At 64.6% G+C, this 18,743-nt stretch overlaps 1 protein-coding gene across 5 annotated transcripts; it reads left to right on the top strand.

Moving 5' to 3' along the window:
- The first annotated feature begins 1,839 nt into the window (after window positions 1-1,839).
- On the top strand, window positions 1,840-17,674 carry HELZ2 (helicase with zinc finger 2). Of its 5 annotated transcripts, none has more exons than XR_013400122.1 (21): window positions 1,840-1,935; window positions 2,517-2,565; window positions 3,029-4,142; window positions 4,465-4,648; window positions 4,717-4,824; window positions 6,070-6,587; window positions 6,775-7,416; window positions 8,148-8,931; window positions 9,173-9,248; window positions 9,387-13,098; window positions 13,237-13,331; window positions 13,417-13,548; window positions 13,639-13,800; window positions 13,878-14,022; window positions 14,157-14,273; window positions 14,429-14,541; window positions 14,695-14,829; window positions 14,935-15,153; window positions 15,248-15,404; window positions 15,480-15,647; window positions 16,412-17,674. XR_013400122.1 is itself a non-coding variant. In XM_015148602.3 (21 exons), exons 3-21 carry the CDS (start codon window positions 3,346-3,348, stop codon window positions 16,534-16,536), a joined length of 8,469 nt encoding a protein of 2,822 aa, XP_015004088.3. In that variant the 5' UTR covers window positions 1,840-1,935; window positions 2,517-2,565; window positions 3,029-3,345; the 3' UTR covers window positions 16,537-17,674. The 5 variants fall into 5 exon arrangements, 4 of the variants coding, with proteins under 4 accessions (XP_015004088.3, XP_015004087.3, XP_077808317.1 ...); XM_015148602.3 differs by having other exon boundaries at window positions 14,349-14,541; XM_077952191.1 differs by having other exon boundaries at window positions 1,901-2,063; window positions 14,349-14,541.
- Window positions 17,675-18,743: the final 1,069 nt, after the last annotated feature.

Raw genomic sequence — 18,743 nt, 5'->3', positions numbered from 1 at the left:
AGAGCCAATCTTCCATCCCACCCCAGACTCCTGAGTGTGACTCTATTTCTGGACTCTCTGTTCTGCCCTGGACCTGCGCATCCACACCGGGTTCAGTGACTTTGCAGTGTGGTGTGTGTTTAGTAAGTCGTGCCAGCACCTGCTGTGACTCCTTTTTAGTCATCATCCTGGTTTGGGCATCAGGACACGCTTGTAATCCTGGCACTCAAGGAGGCCAAGGTGGGTGGTTTGCTTGAGCCCAGGAGTTCAACAGCAGCCTGGGCAGCATTGAGAAACCCCATCTCTGAAAAACATAGAAAAAACTCCAAAATAGCTAACTGTGGTGGTGTGCACCTGTAGTCCCAACTGCTCAGGAGGCTGAGGTGGGAAGACTGCTTGAGTCAGACAGAGGTCGAGGCTGCAGTGAACTGTGATGGCATCACTGCACTCACGCCCAGGCGATGGACTGAGACCCGGTCTCAAAAAAAAAAAAAAAAAAAAAAAAAAAAAAAAAAAAACCAAAGTCCTGCCCAGCGTTGCTTGGTGATGTAATAATGCTTTTCCAAATGAACGTGAAAGTCAGCGTGTCCACCGTGAGACTGCAGGTTAATTTAGGAAGAACTCACATCTTTGTGTGATGTGAAGCCTCCCCATGCAGGAACACGGCGTTCCGCACAAGTTCTCGCAGCGTTGTGTGCACGCGGAGCCCGCTCGGCCCCTGGGGCTGCTGTCGTCGGCGGTCCCGCCCTCTCCGAGGAGCTCGAACGTGATTGGTCCGCGGAGAGGCTCCCTGGTGGTTGGCGGTCCCGCCCTCTCCGAGGAGCTCGAACGTGATTGGTCTGCGGAGAGGCTCCCTGGTGGTTGACGGCGCACCCAGCCGACCTCCCGAGGTAGCTGTGAGCCCCCAGCCCAGCCCTCCCCACGAGGTGCTGGCCTTGCATGGCAGCCTTGCTTCCTTGTTTCAGGGGCAGCATAACTGTCCGTTACCTACTGCTGCAGAACAGATCGCCCCAAAGCTCAGTGGCTTAAAACAACGTAGATGTTTATTTTATGTATTTATTTGTTTTGAGACGGAGTCTTGCTCCGTCACCCAGGCTGGAGTGCGGTGGCACAATCTCGGCTCACTGCAACCTCCACCTCCTTGGTTCAAGCAATTCTCCTGCCTCGGCCTCCTGAGTAGCTGGGACTACAGCTGCCCGCCCCCACCCCTGGCTAATTGGATGTTTATTTTAAACAACATAGACATCTAACAGCTGGGCGTGGTCTAGGTGGGAGGGTTAGGCCTCAGGGTCTCCCTGAGATGGCAGTAAGGCTGGGGCTGGGACTCGAGCTGCAGGTGGGCTGGAGGCCTCAGCTCTTCCATGGGGCCTCCCCACAGGGCTGACCCAGAGCCAGTCCAGAGAGCAAAGCGCCAGGCGTGCTGACTCTGGGACCCGGCGGCCACTTGGCCATTCCTGCCATATCCTGGTTAGTGACAGAAGGGACTCGGGGTCGGAGCAACACCAGGGCCACAGGCAGGTCCTGCCGGTCAGAGGACCCAGGCTTCCAGGTCAGCTGAGCCTGGATTTCTCCAGGGCTGATGGAGTCACCAGGCCCTCCTGCCGTCCAGGGCCGGGAAGGGTCTCACCCCCTCCGCCTGGCACACCATTGGGGCGTCTCTGGTGTGTAAAGGGGCTGGACGGGGCGTGGGGCCCTGGAGGGGTGCGGGAAAGGAGTCTCCACCCCCAGCCATCCCCGCCTCCGACGGCACTGGTCCTTTAGGGAGGGGCGCCCTTCGCTCGCTGGCGCTTCCCCGAGGTTCCCTCGCAGTGGGGGCCGAGCTGTCGCTGGAGGCGGGGCAGGGCGGGGCGGGGCGGGGGGCGGTGAGGTAATTTCCGCGATCGGCGTCAGTGCCCAGGGCAGAATCGAAACTGAGAGCTCCTGGGCAGGCTCGGCAGGGCAGGCAGCTCCAGGAGGGTGAGCGCAGGCATCCTAGGGCAGAGGGGCGCGGGCACGGGGGCCCAGGGGCAGCTCCAGGAGAGTGAGCGCAGGGGTCCCAGGACGGAGGGGCGGGGACACGGGCGTCCAGGGGCAGCTCCAGGAGGGTGAGCACAGGGGTCCCAGGGCGGAGGGGCGGGGGCACAGGGGCCCAGGGGCGGCTCCAGGAGGGTGAGCGCAGGGGTCCCAGGGCGGGGGCGCGGGGGTACGGGGGTCCAGGGGCAGCTCCAGGAGGGTGAGCACGGGGTCCCAGGGTGGCGGGGCCGGGGGCGCAGGGGTCCAGGAGGGCGAGTGCAGCCGGGGGTGCGGGGTCCCAGGAGCCGCAGACCCAGCCCGGGACAGTGCAGCCCGCCCGGGACCGGCGTGCTCCACAGCAAGCCCCAGCCCTGTGGTCTGTGCACCCACTGGGAGCGCAGGATTTTGGGGTCTCAGCTCCTGTCCTTTTTGGACGGCAGACTCGGATGTTTTCTCAGAGGGGTCCCCGGGGAGTGCTGGGTTCTCATACTCAAGTCTGCCTCCAGTCTGTTGCTTTTAAACTTCCTCCTCTTGTTGCATCTCAGCTGCAGTGGGGACCCGGGGACCCATCTCTTCCTGACACCCTGAGCTCTGGTGAGCACTGCACCCTCCTCTCCCTGAGGCCCCTCCCCAGGTGCAGATGTCGGGACCTCTTTTCCTGGGGCCAGTGGTCACTTAACAGAAAAGGAGGTTCTGTGTCCTTAGAAGAGTCAGGAGCCTGAGGCCCTGGGGTGCACAGGACCCCCGGCTGGGGGAGAGGGGTGCGACCTCCTGGGGGCGGCACTGTGCCAAGGGCTCTGCCCCCTCCAGGGCTCCACAAGCAGCCACCTTGGCTCCTTCTAGGCGGGGCCTGAGACCCTTCAGGAGGGAGGGTCTGGCTGTGTCCGGGTCAGTGAGTCCTGACTCCCTGACAGGACACAGCTGCTGCCAAGGCCTCAGCCTCAGGGTGGGCAGAGCCCCAGCTCCTTGTTTGGTGGAGGGGCCATGCTTCTCAGCTGGGCGTGGAGCAGATGTCCCCCAGCCTCAGTCTCAGTCTCACCTGCTCCTTCTGTCGCAGGCTTCGAACCGTGGCCAACAGTCCTAGTGGACCACGTGGACCCGTGAGCTCAGGAGCCTCGGACGCTGTCCCGGAGAGCCAAGCTGGTGTTCGAGGTGGCGCCTCCAGGGTCCAGCCTGCTGCCCAACAGCCCCGCGGCCACCAGGGGGCCGTCCCTGGCCCGGCTGTGTGCCCTGGTGGACCTGTGTCTGGGCTGCTCCCGCTGCACCCAGCGGCTCAATGAAAGCACCTACGTCCTCCGCAGGGTGGAGCATGACTGCTCCCACGAGATCCTGCTGGCCCGCTTCAAGCAGGCCACCAAAAGCAAGGTCTGGCGCATGGTGGGCTGCCGGCCCACCTTCCCAAGGCCCTTGTGCTACCAAGTCTGTCGCTACTATAGCCCTGGGCTCGGCTGCCGGCGCCACCGAAACCGGTGCACCTTTGCCCGCAGTCGCGAGGAAGCCCTGGTCTGGACCTTTGAGCGTCAGCACAACCTCCAGCGCCTGTGGCTGAAGGCAGAGGTGCAGGGCGGTGGGGCCCAGGGAGGGGCAGGCCGGGCGGCTGATGCCATCCTCACAGAGTTTGGCGGCCGCTTCGAGCTGCTCTGCTCCCTCTGCTTCAGGCGCTGCCCCCCACGTGTCTGTCGCGTGGACCCCCAGGGGCAGTGCCCTGAGCACGGAGCCTGCCCCTCCCTCCTGGCCCATGTGAGCGCTGAGGGCCGCCGCAAGCAACAGTTTGTGACGGTGAGGCCACAGCCCCGGGCTGGCCAGCCTCCCGCCTACTGCAGGTTTGTGGGGCGCGGGCAGCCATGCTGGCGTGGGGAGTCCCGCTGCCAGTTCGCACACAGCGCCGTGGAGATGGCTGTGTGGGAGGCCGAGCAGCTGGGTGGTCTCCAGCGGGGGGACCTGCTCACACACCCTGCCCCTAATGGCGACGGGCGCACGGTCCCCCTCGGCCAGCCCCCTGGGGCCCAGCTGTACTGCCCGGCCTGCTTGGTCACCTGCCACTCTCAGGAGGCCTTTGAGAACCACTGCGCATCCTCGGAACACGCACAGATGGTGGCCTTCGACCAGGCCGTGCCCTGGGAGCACCGTTCCCCACCCCCAGGACTCTCCAAGTTCGAGCTCTGCCCAAAGTAAGGATGCCCGGGGCAGGAGCTTGGGGTGGGGCATGAGCCCACTGTAGGCAGAGCCAGAGGCTCCCAGGTTCAGTGGACGGTGGCCTCCCTGCCACCTGCTGGGGGCTGAAACCACGGTGGCCTCTGAGGACCTGGATAAGGGAGGCTCATGTTTGGGAACTGCTTGAGCCAGGCCTTGTCCCGGAGCACAGGAGTGGGTGGGACGAATAAAGCCCCTGCTCCCTGCAGAGGCCAGCATTGGGCTGAGGGGGTCCCGGCCTTTGAACTCAGCACGGTGGCTGTGCCTCCGTGTAGCCCTGCCGACCTCCCTGTCCCCCAGGCCTGACCTCTGTGAGTATGGCGACGCCTGCACCAAGGCGCACTCAGCACAGGAGCTGCAGGAGTGGATCCAGCGCAGGCGGGCTGTGGAGCTGCGGGGGCAGGCGGCCTGGCAGGATGGGCTGGTGCCCTACCAGGAGCGGCTGCTGGCCGAGTACCAGCGCAGCAGCAGTGAGGTCCTTGTGGTAAGTGGGCGCTGGCAGTGGGTGGGGTGGGGTCCAGGCCTCCTGCTGAAGGCTAGACTTCCACACAGCTGACAGAGACCCTTGATGGAGTGCGTGTCACCTGCAACCAGCCCCTGATGTATCAGGCCCAGGAGAGGAAGACCCAGTACAGCTGGACGTTTGCCGTCCACTCTGAGGTGAGCAGAGAGCAGCTTCGACTGGGCGGAGGGAGCCCTGGGGAAGTGGTGACCTCAGCCTGGGCAGACGTCGAGAGTCTAGGTCATGGAGCTAATACCAAGGCACCACCACTTAGCGCCTGCGTGACCTGCGGCAGGTCCCTTAGCCTCTCTGCCTCAGTCTCCTCACCTACAGACAGGGGGCCCGGGAGAGTCCTGCCCTGGTAGGGTTACTCTGTAGAGTAGACGGGTTAAAACAAGTATTTGGCCAGGTGCCGAGGCTCATGCCTGTAATCCCAGTACTTTAAGAGGCCAAGGCAGGTGGATCACTTGAGGTCGGGAGTTTGAGACCAGCCTGGCCAATATGGCAAAACTCCGTCTCTACTAAAAATCCAAAAAAAAAAAAAAAAAAAGAAAAAAAAAATTATCCTGGTATTTGGATTATCTACTAAAAATCCAAAAAATAAAAATAAAATAAAGTAGGCCGGGCGCGGTGGCTCAAGCCTGTAATCCCAGCACTTTGGGAGGCCGAGACGGGTGGATCGCGAGGTCAGGAGATCGAGACCATCCTGGCTAACACGGTGAAACCCCGTCTCTACTAAAAAATACAAAAAACTAGCCGGGCGAGGTGGCGGGCGCCTGTAGTCCCAGCTACTCGGGAGGCTGAGGCAGGAGAATGGCGTAAACCTGGGAGGCGGAGCTTGCAGTGAGCTGAGATTCGGCCACTGCACTCCAGCCCAGGCGACAGAGCAAGACTCCGTCTCAAAAAAAAAAATAAAATAAATAAAAAAATAAATAAATAAAAATAAAATAAAGTAAACCCATCATGGTGGTGGGTTCCTGTAATCCCATCTACTCAGGAGACTGAGGCAGGAGAATCACTTGAACCCGGGAGGCGGAGGTTGTAGTGAGTTGAGATCATGCCTTTGCACTCCAGCCTGGCGACAAGAGCGAAACTCCGTCTCAAAAACAAAAACAAAAACAAGGATTCACCAGGGTCTGGCACCTGGAGAGTGGGTGGTGAGGCCTCAAGCTGCCCACATTGCCCCACGGAACATCCACAAGGGCCCCAGGAAGGTTCAGCGACCCCCATTTAGCACAGGAGGAAACTGAGGTTGACAGAGGCCGGGTGACCTGCTTGCGTTCCATCCAGGAAGTGGCAGGGCCGGGACCTGAACCCTGCACTTGGGCTACACTGGCCAGGCTGCATCTCGGGAGGGTCGGGGGGAGTCCTGGGCCCTCCTCACTGTCCGGCCTCCTCTCCAGGAACCCCTGCTACATGTGGCCCTGCTGAAGCAGGAGCCTGGAGCCAACTTCTCCCTGGTGGCTCCCGGCCTCCCGTCAGGCCGGCTCTACGCACGGGGTGAGCGCTTCCGTTTGCCCAGCTCCGCTGCCGACTTCCAGGTCGGAGTGAGTGTGCAGGCCGCCTCCTTTGGCACCTTTGAGCAATGGGTGGTCTTCGACTTTGGCCGCCGGCCGGTGCTGCTGCGGAAGCTGGGGCTGCAGCTGGGCCAGGGGCGTCACCCAGAACCCTACAGCAGTCTGGCGCTCGGCCACCCTGAGGAGATGGAGCGCTGGCACACTGGCAACCGCCACGTGGTGCCTGCCGTGGAGCGGACGGCCGAGCAGACAGCCCTGATGGCCAAGTACAAGGACCCTGCCCTGGCCCTAGAGTTCAACCGCAGCGGCCTGGCCTCGGGCCCCATCTCACCAACAAACTATCGGCAGAGGATGCACCAGTTTCTCTATGAGGAGGAGACAGCTCAGCAGCAGCTGGTGGCCAAGTGAGCTGGGGGGCAACGGGAGCGGCTGAGGGTAGCAGGAGCAGCTGGGGCAACGGGAGCGGCTGAGGGTAGCGGGAGCAGCTGGGGGAACGGGAGCGGCTGGGGCAACAGGAGCGGATGGGGGCGTGGACTTGGCAGTGGGGCTGGCAGCTGTGGCCCCATGACCTGACCCAGGCCATCCTGCCAGGCTGACCCTGCGGGGCCCGGTGTTCCTGAAGACGGCATTGCAGACGCCAGCGCTGAACATGCTCTTCGCGCCTCCGGGAGCACTGTACGCAGAGGTCCCCGTCCCCCCGTCCCTGATGCCAGACACAGACCAGGGCTTCCTGCTGGGCCGGGCGGTCAGCACAGCCCTGGTGGCCCCCGTCCCCGCACCCAACAATGCAGTGTTCGAGGTGCGGCTGGAGAAGCGGGCCAGCTCGGAGCAGGTGCTGTGGCTGCTGCTTCCCGCCCGCTGCTGCTTGGCCCTGGGGCTGCAGCCTGAGGCCCGTCTGGTCCTGGAGGTGCAGTTCCAGATTGACCCGATGACCTTCCGCCTCTGGCACCAGGCAGTGGACACGCTGCCTGAGGAGCAGCTGGTGGTGCCTGACTTGCCCACCTGTGCCCTGCCCAGACCTTGGTCTGTCCCACCCTTGCGGCGTGGCAACCGCAAGCAGGAGCTGGCCGTGGCGCTCATCGCGGGCTGGGGCCCTGGGGATGGGAAGCGTGTCCCCCCACTGCTCATCTATGGCCCCTTTGGCACCGGCAAGACCTACACGCTGGCCATGGCCTCCCTCGAGGTCATCCGGAGGCCTCAAGCCAAGGTGCTCATCTGCACACACACCAACAGGTAAGCCCGAGCCTGGCCTGCCCCCCGTCACCTGACGCCCAGCCCAAGCCGACACTGGGCAGGCAGTCAGCCCCTAAGCATGCTGCAGTCCTCTGGTTCTGCAGGGACCTTCCCTGTAGCCGACCAGCCTTGGACTTTGGCTTTATCAGACCCAGCTCAGGGCACGCAGGGTGACCAAGTCTGCTGTCAGGTGAGGAGCTGGGTGCCTCTGCCGGGGCCCTGGCCCAAAGAGAGAGTCACGGGGAAGGCTGCAGCATGGTCCACCCAGCAGTTCCTGGAGATGAATCTTGTTTTTGGTTTTTATAGAAACACAGATTTTTGTCCTAACCACAAAGTTCCCCTTTGGTTTATGTGGTTTCCTCGGGTCCCTGCCACCACCAGCTGCCCAGACCGGGGCCTCCCCATCCCTGCACAGTGGGGAGTGGGAGGAAGAGCCTGGGACAGTGGCCATACGTCCCGGGCTGATTTCTGGATTAGGGGTTCTGGGGGCCTGGGAGGCAGGTGTCTGCAGTGTCAGAGGGGCTGCTGGGCTCGCCCAGGTGTTACCCAAAGCCCTCCGTGGCCTCTTGCCCCTCGGACTCCTGAGAGTCCACACCAGCATTTGCTGCTCACCTCTGACAGCCAGACAAGGGCTGTGCTCAGGGGCAGCTCGGCTGGGCACACAGTAGGTGCTTTAGCGGACAGCACTGAGGCCCCCAGCAAGAAGCCCATGAACTCCTCCCCTCACACAGCGCTGCCGACATCTACATCCGGGAGTATTTCCACAGCCACGTCAGCGGCGGCCACCCCGAGGCCACTCCTCTCCGTGTGATGTACGCGGACCGGCCACCGAGCCACACGGACCCGGTCACGCTGCAATACTGTTGCCTGACCGACGACCACCAGGCTTTCCGCCCGCCCACGTGGGCAGAGCTGGCACGGCACCGGGTGGTGGTCACCACCACCTCCCAGGCCCGCGAGCTCAGGGTGCCGGTCGGCTTCTTCTCCCACATTCTCATCGACGAGGCGGCCCAGATGCTGGAGTGTGAGGCCCTCACCCCGCTGGCCTACGCCTCGCGCGGCACCCGCCTCGTGCTGGCAGGCGACCACATGCAGGTCACGCCCCGGCTCTTCAGTGTTGCCAGGGCCCGGGCGGCCGAGCACACGCTGCTGCACCGCCTCTTCCTGTACTACCAGCAGGAGACGCACGAGGTGGCACGGCAGAGCCGCCTGGTCTTCCATGAGAACTACCGCTGCACGGAGGCCATTGTCAGCTTCGTCTCCCGGCACTTCTACGTGGCCAAAGGCAACCCCATCCACGCCAGGGGCAAGGTTCCGCCCCACCCCCGGCACTACCCACTCATGTTCTGCCACGTGGCGGGCAGCCCAGACCGGGACATATCTACGACGTCCTGGCTGAATCTGGCTGAGATTGCCCAGGCCGTCGAGAAGGTGCAGGAGGCCTACAACACCTGGCCCAGCTGCTGGGGTGTCCGTGAGCAGAGGCACATCTGCGTCGTGTCCCACGGTGCTCAGGTGAGCCCGGCCAGCCCCCGACGGCACCCCTGCTGCGGGAGGGGAGGCTGCCGGCTGACGGATGAGCCCGCTGCCTCAGTGACGCCATCCGTAAGAGGGGCCGCAGTATTTGCCTCCCAGGGCTGATGTGGGGCTCGGCCCCGGAGGTGTCTGGAGCTTGGTGGGGGTGCCGTTTCCTGGTCGGGGGTGGCGGAGTCCTCACTGCGTCTGGCGCTCATCCCCGGCCCTGCTTCGTCTTCAGGTCGGTGCGCTGAGGCAGGAGCTGAGGAGGCGGGACCTAGGCCAGGTGTCTGTGGGCAGTTTTGAGATCCTGCCAGGTGGGTGACCAGCGGGGCCGAGTGCTGCCAGCTGCCCCAGGATGCCCCGGGTGGCTCGGCCCACTCAGCCTGGCATCGGCGGGCGTGGGGTCGGTCCCACCGTCCGGCGTGCCCAGCCTGACCGCGTGCCCTCTGCAGGGCGGCAGTTCCGGGTGGTGGTGCTCAGCACGGTGCACACCTGCCAGAGCCTGCTCAGCCCCGGGGCACCGGCCCCCGAGTTCTTCACCGACGCCCGCGTGCTCAACACCGTCCTGACCCGCGCCCAGTCCCAGCTGGTGGTGGTGGGGGACGCCGTGGCCCTCTGCTCCTTCGGGGCCTGTGGCAAGCTCTGGGAGAGCTTCATCCGCGAGTGCGTGGAACGGCACAGCGTCTGCCCCGAGGGCCTGTCCATGGAGCAGGTGGAGCAGGGCGTGGCGCAGAGACGGCGCTGGCTCCCCCGAGGCACGCGAGCTGGGGCCGCGGGGAACTGGGAGGCTGCCCCGGAGCCAGCAGGGGACCCGGCCGAGGAACCAGCGACTGTGGTGACGGCCACAGTGAAGGCAGAGCCGGGAGATGAGGCTCTGAGCCCAGCCTCCGGTGACATCACGGCAACCACAGCGCAGACGGAGGCTGCGGCAGCGCCAGCAGGAGAAGCAGTGAAGGAGGACGCGGCGCCCGGGGCCTGGGCGGTGGGAGCGGCCGCTGCGGCAGGCCTGGAGTCCACGGAGCCCGAGGACGCGGAGGCTGACTTCTGGCCGTGGGACGGGGAGCTCAACGCTGACGACGCCATCCTGCGGGAGCTGCTGGATGAGAGCCAGAAGGTGATGGTGACCGTCGGGGAGGACGGGCTGCTGGACACCGTCGCCAGGCCAGAGTCCCCGCGGCAGGCCCGGCTGTACGAGAACCTGCCCCCGGCTGCGCTGCGGAAGCTGCTGCGTGCGGAGCCAGGGCGGTACCGTCACTGCACCTTCGTGCAGGAGACCTTTGAGCGGGCGTCCGCCATCCCGCTGGACGACGCCTCCTCGGGCCCCATCCCGGTCAGGGGCCGCCTGGACTGTGGGATGGCCTTCACCGGGGATGAGGTGCTGGTGCAGCTCCTTTCGGGAGACAGGGCCCCCGAGGGGCGGCTTCGGGGCCGCGTGCTGGGCGTGCTGAAGAGGCGGCGGCAGGAGCTGGCGTTTGTGTGCCGCATGGACAGGTGGGACCCGCGCATCATGGTCCCCATCAATGGCTCCGTGACCAAGATCTTTGTGGCCGAGCTGAAGGACCCATCGCGGGTCCCCGTCTACGGCCTCCGGAAGGGCCGGCTGCAGCGTGTGGGGTTTGAGAGGCTCACGGCGGAGGCGCGGCACAGCCGGCTCTTCTGGGTCCACATTGTCCTGTGGCGGCCAGGCTTCTACTACCCGCTGGGCATCGTCCGGGAGGTGCTGCCTGAGGCCAGCACCTGGGAGCAGGGCCTCCGCATCCTTGGCCTGGAGTACAGCTTGAGGGTGCCCCCGTCGGACTTGGCTGCCATCACCAAGGCACTGCAGAAATACCAAACGGAGCTTGGCCGGGTTGCCGGCCGCCGAGAGGACTGCCGCGCCTTCCTGACCTTCACTGTGGACCCCCAGGGCGCCTGCAACCTCGATGATGCCCTCAGTGTCCGAGACCTGGGTCCCCGGTGCGAGGTGGCTGTGCACATCACTGATGTTGCCAGCTTCGTGCCCAGGGACGGGGTGCTGGACGTGGAGGCCCGAAGGCAGGGTGCTGCGTTCTATGCCCCTGGCCAGGAACCAGTGCCCATGCTGCCTGCCAGCCTCTGCCAGGACATCCTCAGCCTCCTGCCGGGCCGGGACCGCCTGGCCATCTCCCTGTTCCTCACCATGGAGAAAGCCAGTGGCCAGCTGAAGAGCCTGCACTTTGCACCCTCCGTGGTCCGCTCTGACCGCCAGCTGTCCTACGAGGAGGCAGAGCAGGTGATCAGGCAGCACCCGGGTGCCGGCCGTGAGCTGCCAGCCCACCTGGACTCTGTGGACGCCTGTGTCGTGGCCGCGTGCTACTTCTCTCGGCTGCTGCGCCGGCACCGCCTGCAGTCCGACTGCTTCTACGAGCAGCCGGACGAGGACAGCACCCTGGGCTTCCGCGCGGCCCACATCATGGTGAAGGAGTACATGATTCAGTTTAACAGGCTCGTGGCAGAGTTCCTTGTGGGCAGCGAACGCACACGGACGGTCACGCCTCTGCGGTGGCAGCCAGCACCCCACAGCCAGCAGCTCAAGGCCCTGTGTGAGAAGCATGGGGAGCGGGTGCCCCTGTCACTGCACCTCAGCCACCACCTGCGTGGCAGTGGGGGCAGCGCCCCCAACACACAGCTGCACCTCCTGGCCTCCCTCTGGAAGCAGGTCCAGTTCGCCGCCCGCACTCAGGACTATGAGCAGATGGTGGATTTAGTCACCACGGACGACATGCACCCGTTCCTGGCTCCTGCAGGCCGCGACCTCCGCAAGGCCTTGGAGCGCTCGGCGTTCGGCCGCTGCACCTGGGGCCACCGGCAGCAGGGTGGTCACTACTCGCTGCAGGTGGAATGGTACACATGGGCCACCTCGCCCATCCGCAGGTACCTGGACGTGGTGTTGCAGCGGCAGATCCTGCTGGCACTGGGCCATGGGGGCTCCGCCTACTCTGCCAGGGACATTGATGGGCTCTGCCAGGGCTTCAGTCTCCAGCATGCACTTGCCCAGAGCTATCAGCGGCGGGCCCGGAGCCTGCACCTGGCCGTGCAGCTCAAGGCCCAGCCTCTGGACAAGCTGGGCTTCGTGGTGGATGTGGAGGCAGGCTCCCGCTGCTTCCGGCTGCAATTCCCCAGCAACCGGGAGACGCTGCCCGACCCCTGCCCCGTCCCCTACAGCTCCCTGCAGCTGGCCGAGCACCCCCGCGCCCTGGCAGGCCGGCCGGGCATGCAGCTCCTGTGGCGGCGCCGTGTCTACTCAGTGCAGGGATCCGGCCCGCCCTTGCCACTGCCTGGCACTGTGCTGGACCCACACACCTGGGCCGTGGAGACGGCTCTGTGGAAGCAGCTGCTGGTGCTGGTGGAGCTGCAGCGCTGGCCGGAGGCGGCTGCTCTCATCCAGGACAAGGGTGAGGCGTCCCCACAGCGGGGGCTGGTGCAGGTGCAGCGGAGCCGCTGTGGCCATTTCCTGGAGGTGGCCCGGGAGCTGGGCAGTGGGGACACCCTGCAGGTGCAGCTCGGCGCCAGCCTGCAGCACGGCTTCCTGGTACCGAACCCTCAGCTCTGGACTGTGGCACCCGGCTTCAGCCTCTGCCTGGAGCACGTGGAGCGGCCTGGAGACTGCTTCCTGGGCCACGTGTACCAGGCCCCGCGGGACCGCTATCGCGACGTGGATGAGTACGCCTGTGTGTGGGAGCCATTCTGCGCTCTGGAGTCGGCCACTGGTGCAGTTGCCGAGAATGACGCTGTCACACTTCAGCACCTGAGTGTTTCCTGGGATGTGTCACGGATGCCGCAGGGGCAGCTGCAGGGCGCCTTCCGCCTGGAGGCCGCCTTCCTCGAGGAGAACTGTGTCGACATCAACCTCAGTTGCTGCTACCTCTGCATCCGGCTCGAGGGGCTGCCGGCTCCCACGGCCAGCCCACACCCCGGGCCCAGCAGCCTTCGCCCTGGCCTGAGTGTCGACCCCGGCACATACACCTGGGTGGCGCATGGGCAGACGGAGGACTGGGACCAGGAGCGCCGGGCAGACCGGCAGGAGGCTCCCAGACAGGTGCACCTCTTCATCCACCACATGGGCATGGAGAAGGTTCCAGAAGAGGTGCTGAGGCCGGGCACCCTGTTCACCGTTGAGCTGCTGCCCAAGCAGCTTCCTGATCTGTGAGTGGCTTCCACCAACGGAGGCTGGGCTGGGGGACCACCCCTGGCTCCTCCCTTCTGGGAGGGGGGTGCCTCGTGGGGCAGCAGTCCCTTTCCTGGGAGTCCTGTTGGTTTTCCAGTGTCTGCCTTCACCCCCAGCCGCAAGGAGGAAGCCGTGCGTGGGCTAGAGGAGGCGTCCCCGCTGGTCACCAGCATCGCACTGGGCCGGCCTGTCCCGCAGCCCCTCTGCAGAGGTAGGTCTGCTCCACCCCTCCAGCTTCCCCTCTGACCCCCAACCCCACCCTGCGTGCGTACTCAGGGAGGCCGCCCGGCTCTCAGTGATCCCCAGCAGGTTCCTGGAGCGGCAGACCTATGACATCCCCGGAAGCCGCCACAAGCTGAACCCCAGCCAGAACAGGGCGGTCAGGGAGGCTCTGGAGAAGCCTCTCACAGTCATCCAGGGCCCGCCAGGTAGGGCCCACGCAGGGGGAGTTGCCTTGGGCTGCCTTGGGCCACAGGGACCCCGGGGCTGGGCCACAATCTCCTGTTCTCCGGCTGCAGGTACAGGGAAGACGATTGTGGGCCTCCACATCATATTCTGGTTTCATAAATCAAACCAGGAGCAGGTGCAGCCCGGAGGCTCCCCCCATGGGGAGACGCAGCTGGGGGGTCCCTGCATCTTGTACTGCGGCCCCTCCAACAAGTCGGTGGATGTCCTGGCAGGTGTGCCGGGGTCGGCGGTGGGGGTCTCTGGGGTGCTGGCACGTGGGGCTAGACTCACGTCCCCCCACTGCCCTCAGAACTGCTCCTGAGAAGGATGGAGCTGAGGCCCCTCCGGGTGTACAGCGAGCAGGCCGAGGCCAGCGAGTTCCCAGTGCCGCGCCCGGGCAGCAGGAAGCTGCTCAGGAGGAACCCCCGGGAGGGGAGGCCGAACCAGAGCCTCAGGTGTGCCCGCTGTCTTTGGGGCTTGGGCCGGGTGGGGCCGAGCTGTCCCGCCAGCCCTGTGTAGGTGGGTCTCACTGAACTCTGCCCCCGGGATGGGCCTGCGTGGACAGGGCTCACTGTGTTCTGCCCGCCAGGAGCATCACCCTGCACCATCGGATCCGGCAGGCCCCCAACCCGTACTCGTCGGAAATCAAGGCCTTTGACACCCGGCTGCAGAGCGGGGAGCCTTTCTCCAGGGAGGACCTGGTCTTGTAAGTGGCAGGGGCCCGGGGGTGGAGCTGCCTGCAGCGTGGGGGCCCTGGGGTGACAGGCAGTGTCCCTGTCAGGTACAAGAAGGTCTTGTGGGAGGCTCGGAAGTTCGAGCTGGACCGGCACGAGGTCATCCTCTGCACCTGCTCCTGTGCAGCCTCCGCCAGCCTCAAAACCCTGGATGTGAGGCAGATCCTTGTTGATGAGGCAGGCATGGCCACAGAACCTGAAACCCTCATCCCCCTGGTGCGGTTCCCACAGGCCGAGAAGGTTGGTGGGGCGGGGTGTGTGGGTAGCACGGGCAGGCGTCCCTGGCACAGTCTCGCACCTGAGGCACCCTGTGTGTGCAGACGTGGGCGTTGTGTGGGGCTGGGGTCCTTCTGGGTCTAGCAGTGTCAGGGCCAGGCCTGCCTGTTCCTCTAGGTGGTTCTTCTTGGAGACCACAAGCAGCTGCGGCCTGTGGTCAAGAACGAGTGGCTGCAAAACCTGGGTCTGGACCGGTCTCTGTTTGAGCGGTACCACGAGGACGCACACATGCTGGACACTCAGTACCGCATGGTGAGCCCGCCCCGCTCAGCCCCCAGCCCACCTGCAGCCCCTGGGCGGCCACAGCCCCAGGTGGCAGCTCCGGCACCTCTGACCAGTTCACATCCTTGCCTGCAGCACGAGGGCATCTGTGCCTTCCCCTCAGTGGCATTCTACAAGAGCAGGCTGAAGACGTGGCAGGACCTGAAGAGGCTGCCCAGTGTCCTGGGCCACGCTGGCAAGGAGAGCTGCCCTGTCATCTTTGGCCACGTGCAGGGCCACGAGCGGAGCCTGCTGGTGTCCACGGATGAAGGGAATGAGAACTCCAAGGCCAACCTGGAGGAGGTGGCTGAGGTGGTGAGTGTCTGGTGCCTGGAGGTCAGGGAGGGCCTCCTGGAGGAGGGCAGGAGAGGCACCAGGGTCCGCTCCACCTGCCCCCTCGGCCCCTCAGGTCCGTATCACCAAGCAGCTGACCCTGGGGAGGACCATAGAGCCCCAGGACGTCGCCGTCCTCACGCCCTACAACGCGCAGGCCTCTGAGATCAGCAAGGCCCTTCGGCGAGAGGGCATCACTGGGGTGGCCGTGTCCTCCATCACCAAGAGCCAGGGTGAGGCTGGGGGCTCATGGGTGGGGCCGGGAGGGTGGGCGAAGTGGCCGCAGGGCCTCACCTTCCATCTTGCAGGGAGCGAGTGGCGCTATGTGCTGGTGAGCACCGTCCGCACCTGTGCCAAGAGTGACCTGGACCAGCGGCCCACCAAGAGCTGGCTCAAGAAGTTTCTGGGCTTCGTTGTGGACCCCAACCAAGTGAACGTGGCTGTCACGCGGGCCCAGGAGGGGCTCTGCCTGATCGGTGAGGGCAGGGCTGGGCTCTTCCTGGTGGGAACACAGGTGGGGCCAGGGCTGGGCTGGAGAGCCGCCCGACTCCGCCTGACTCCCGCCTGACCCTGCCTCCTCCCGCCTGACCCTGCCTCCTCCCGCCTGACCCTGCCTCCTCCCGCCTGACCCTGACCCCTCCCGCCTGACTCTGACTCCTCCCGCCTGACTCTGACTCCTCCCGCCTGACCCTGATCCCTCCCACCTGACCCTGATCCCTCCCGCCTGACCCTGACATCTCTCACCTGACCCTGACTCCTCCCAACTGACCCTGATCCCTCCCACCTGACCCTGATCCCTCCCGACCCTGATCCCTCCCACCTGACCCTGATCCCTCCCACCTGACCCTGATCCCTCCCACCTGACCCTGATCCCTCCCACCTGACCCTGACATCTCTCACCTGACCCTGATCCCTCCGGCCTGACCCTGACTCCTCCGGCCTGACCCTGACTCCTCCCACCTGACCCTGACCCCTCCCACTGGACTCTGACTCCTCCCACCTGACCCTGACCCCTCCCACCTGACCCTGACATCTCTCACCTGACCCTGATCCCTCCGGCCTGACCCTGACTCCTCCGGCCTGACCCTGACTCCTCCCACCTGACCCTGACCCCTCCCACTGGACTCTGACTCCTCCCACCTGACCCTGACCCCTCCCACCTGACCCTGATCCCTCCCACCTGACCCTGACATCTCTCACCTGACCCTGACTGACTCCCGCCTGACTCCCACCCTCATAGGAGACCACCTTCTCCTGCGCTGCTGCCCCCTCTGGCGTAGCCTCCTGGACTTCTGTGAGGCTCAGCAGAGCCTCGTGCCTGCCGGCCAGGTGCGCGTCTGCAGGAGGCCAACTATGCCTTCCTGAAGAGCCCTCCCCACCCGCAAGCTGCCAGGACTGGGAGGGCAAGTCCAGGGCCCCCCAACCTCCCCACCGCCCTCCACCATCAGCCTGCCTGGGCCAGCCTGCCTCCTGGCCTCGGGCTCTCCCTGGGGCGGGAAGTGGGCAGATTGGAGGAGGAGGAATGGCGAGGGCCGGTCCCCACACCCCTGCTTCTCCTGGGCATCTGGGGACAAGGACACCTCTCAGGGTGGCCAAAAGGAGCTTCTTTGGGACCAGCGCACGGTAGTTCTGCTGTCCCTGGGAAGTCTCAGAACCAGGAAGGAAACCCTATGGAGGCTGCCCTTTGACCTTTCGATGCCACCTGTGATTACTCTGGATGGCGTCTGTGGAGTTCAGGTTTATTCTGTATTTAAATGAACTCAAAGCCAGCATCCTGCCGGGCGTGGTAGCTCATGCCCGTAATCCAGCACTTTGGGAAGGCAAGGCGGGGGGATAACCTGAGGTCAGGAGTTCGAGACCAGCCTGGCCAACATGGTGAAACCCTGTCTCCACTAAAAATACAAAATTAGCTGGGCGTGGTGGCGTGCACCTGTAATCCCAGCTACTTGGGAGGCTGAGGCATGAGAATCGCTTGAATCCAGGAGGCAGAGGTTGCAGCGAGCTCTGATCGCACCACTGCCCTCCAGCCTGGGTGACAGAGCAAGACCCTGTCTCAAAAAAAAAAAAAAAAAAAAACCAGCATCTGTTACTGGAACAGAGACCTCAGCCTAAGCTCAGGACAAGGAGGCCCCCTGGCAGAGGGGCCTTTTTCCCACCACCACCACCTGTGTCCTTCAGGGGCTGCTGACGGCAGCCCAAAGCCAGGGCCACCCCGCCCCACCCTGCCCTCTGAAATGTGAAAAGCCTGCAGTCTTCCCACGGGCTGCGCGGTGGGCTCGGGGGGGCCGGGGCGATGCTTCCACCCTGGACTCCGCGTTCCGTTCCGGGACAGCCTGCTCAGCTGCATCTGTTTCTCGAGCGCTGCCGCCTCAGGGCAGCTCTGCCCCTCCTGCTGCCTCCAGTCCTGAGGGAGGGGCTTGCCCCACCTTCTACATTCCAATTTTTATATCATTGAATTATGTGATTAGATATTAATTTAATGATAAAACCACTCTGAAAGCTCTTCTCACTCCTGGGTGTTTTGAGGTCGGCTGGGGGGCAAAAGTGGATGGCTACTGTGCTGGGGACGCGGCCGTGGAGGCCGTCGAGGGCCCACTGCAGAGTGCTGGGTGCAGGGGCGTGGGGAGGGCGGCAACCCCCCCTGCAGGGCTGGTGGCTTGGGCTGCCTGTGTCAGGAGGGGAGAGCCGGTGCCTGGTGTGGTGAGGACAGGCCACAGCTCCGGAGCTGCTCTGGTGTCACCAGACTGGCCAAGTCCAAAGTCCCTGAGGCCACCAGCCCTGACTGTCCTGTTGGTCCCACTTTTGAAGCTGCTCCCCAGGACCCCCTGGCCGCTGTGAGCTGGGGTCCCTCCGCTCCTGGCCCATTCGTGGCTGCATCCACAGGGGCTCCCGTGGTCTCCCAGAGCCAGCTCGGGGGTCAGATGGTCGTGGGGGCTATGGTCACTGTGGGAAAAGAGGTTCTGGGCGTCCGTGGAGGGAGGGGCACAGCATGGAGTCTCCAGGACAGTGGCCTCCTTGGTGTGCTGGATGGGCCCTGCCTTGAAGACCACATCTATTCTTGGGCCGTCATGAAATAGACAGTAGTTTGCAATAGCTTGAGAAGTGCCTGCAGAGAGGATGAGAAGGCACCTCTAGCAAAGGGGACTTGGGGACCTCACCAGCCTGCAGCCAGGGAAGGCTTCTCGGAGGAAGGGGCAGCTGTGGTCCTGAAGGTGAGCGGTGGGGGGAAGCAGAGGCTGGACGCCTAGCAAAAGCAGCTGATCTTGGAGGAGAGAGGGAGCTCGGGGCTGGGACGGCCCTTGAGGAACAAACGGTGGGCGGGGCATGGAGGGGCACAGCTGAGCTGCTCACAGCCAGAGATCACTGCCTCCTCGGGGGTGCTAATGAGCACTCAAGGCTGGGCTGGGGTGGTGGGACGCACTGCGGCCTAGAAGTGTCATCCCCTTAGGGAGGCCCCCAAGCCAGGAAGGTGGGTGAGGAAGGCCGGAGCTCAGTCATGGTGATGGGTGTGGCGAGGAGAGGCGGGGGCTGGGACCGCCCTGTGGAGCAGCTCTCGTCATGGGAGGAGGCCC

This window comes from Macaca mulatta, chromosome 10 (assembly GCF_049350105.2).
Source record: "Macaca mulatta isolate MMU2019108-1 chromosome 10, T2T-MMU8v2.0, whole genome shotgun sequence".
Lineage (NCBI taxonomy): Eukaryota > Metazoa > Chordata > Mammalia > Primates > Cercopithecidae > Macaca > Macaca mulatta.
Note: the sequence above shows the minus strand (reverse complement) of the source record. Positions and strands in the feature narration are given on the sequence as shown.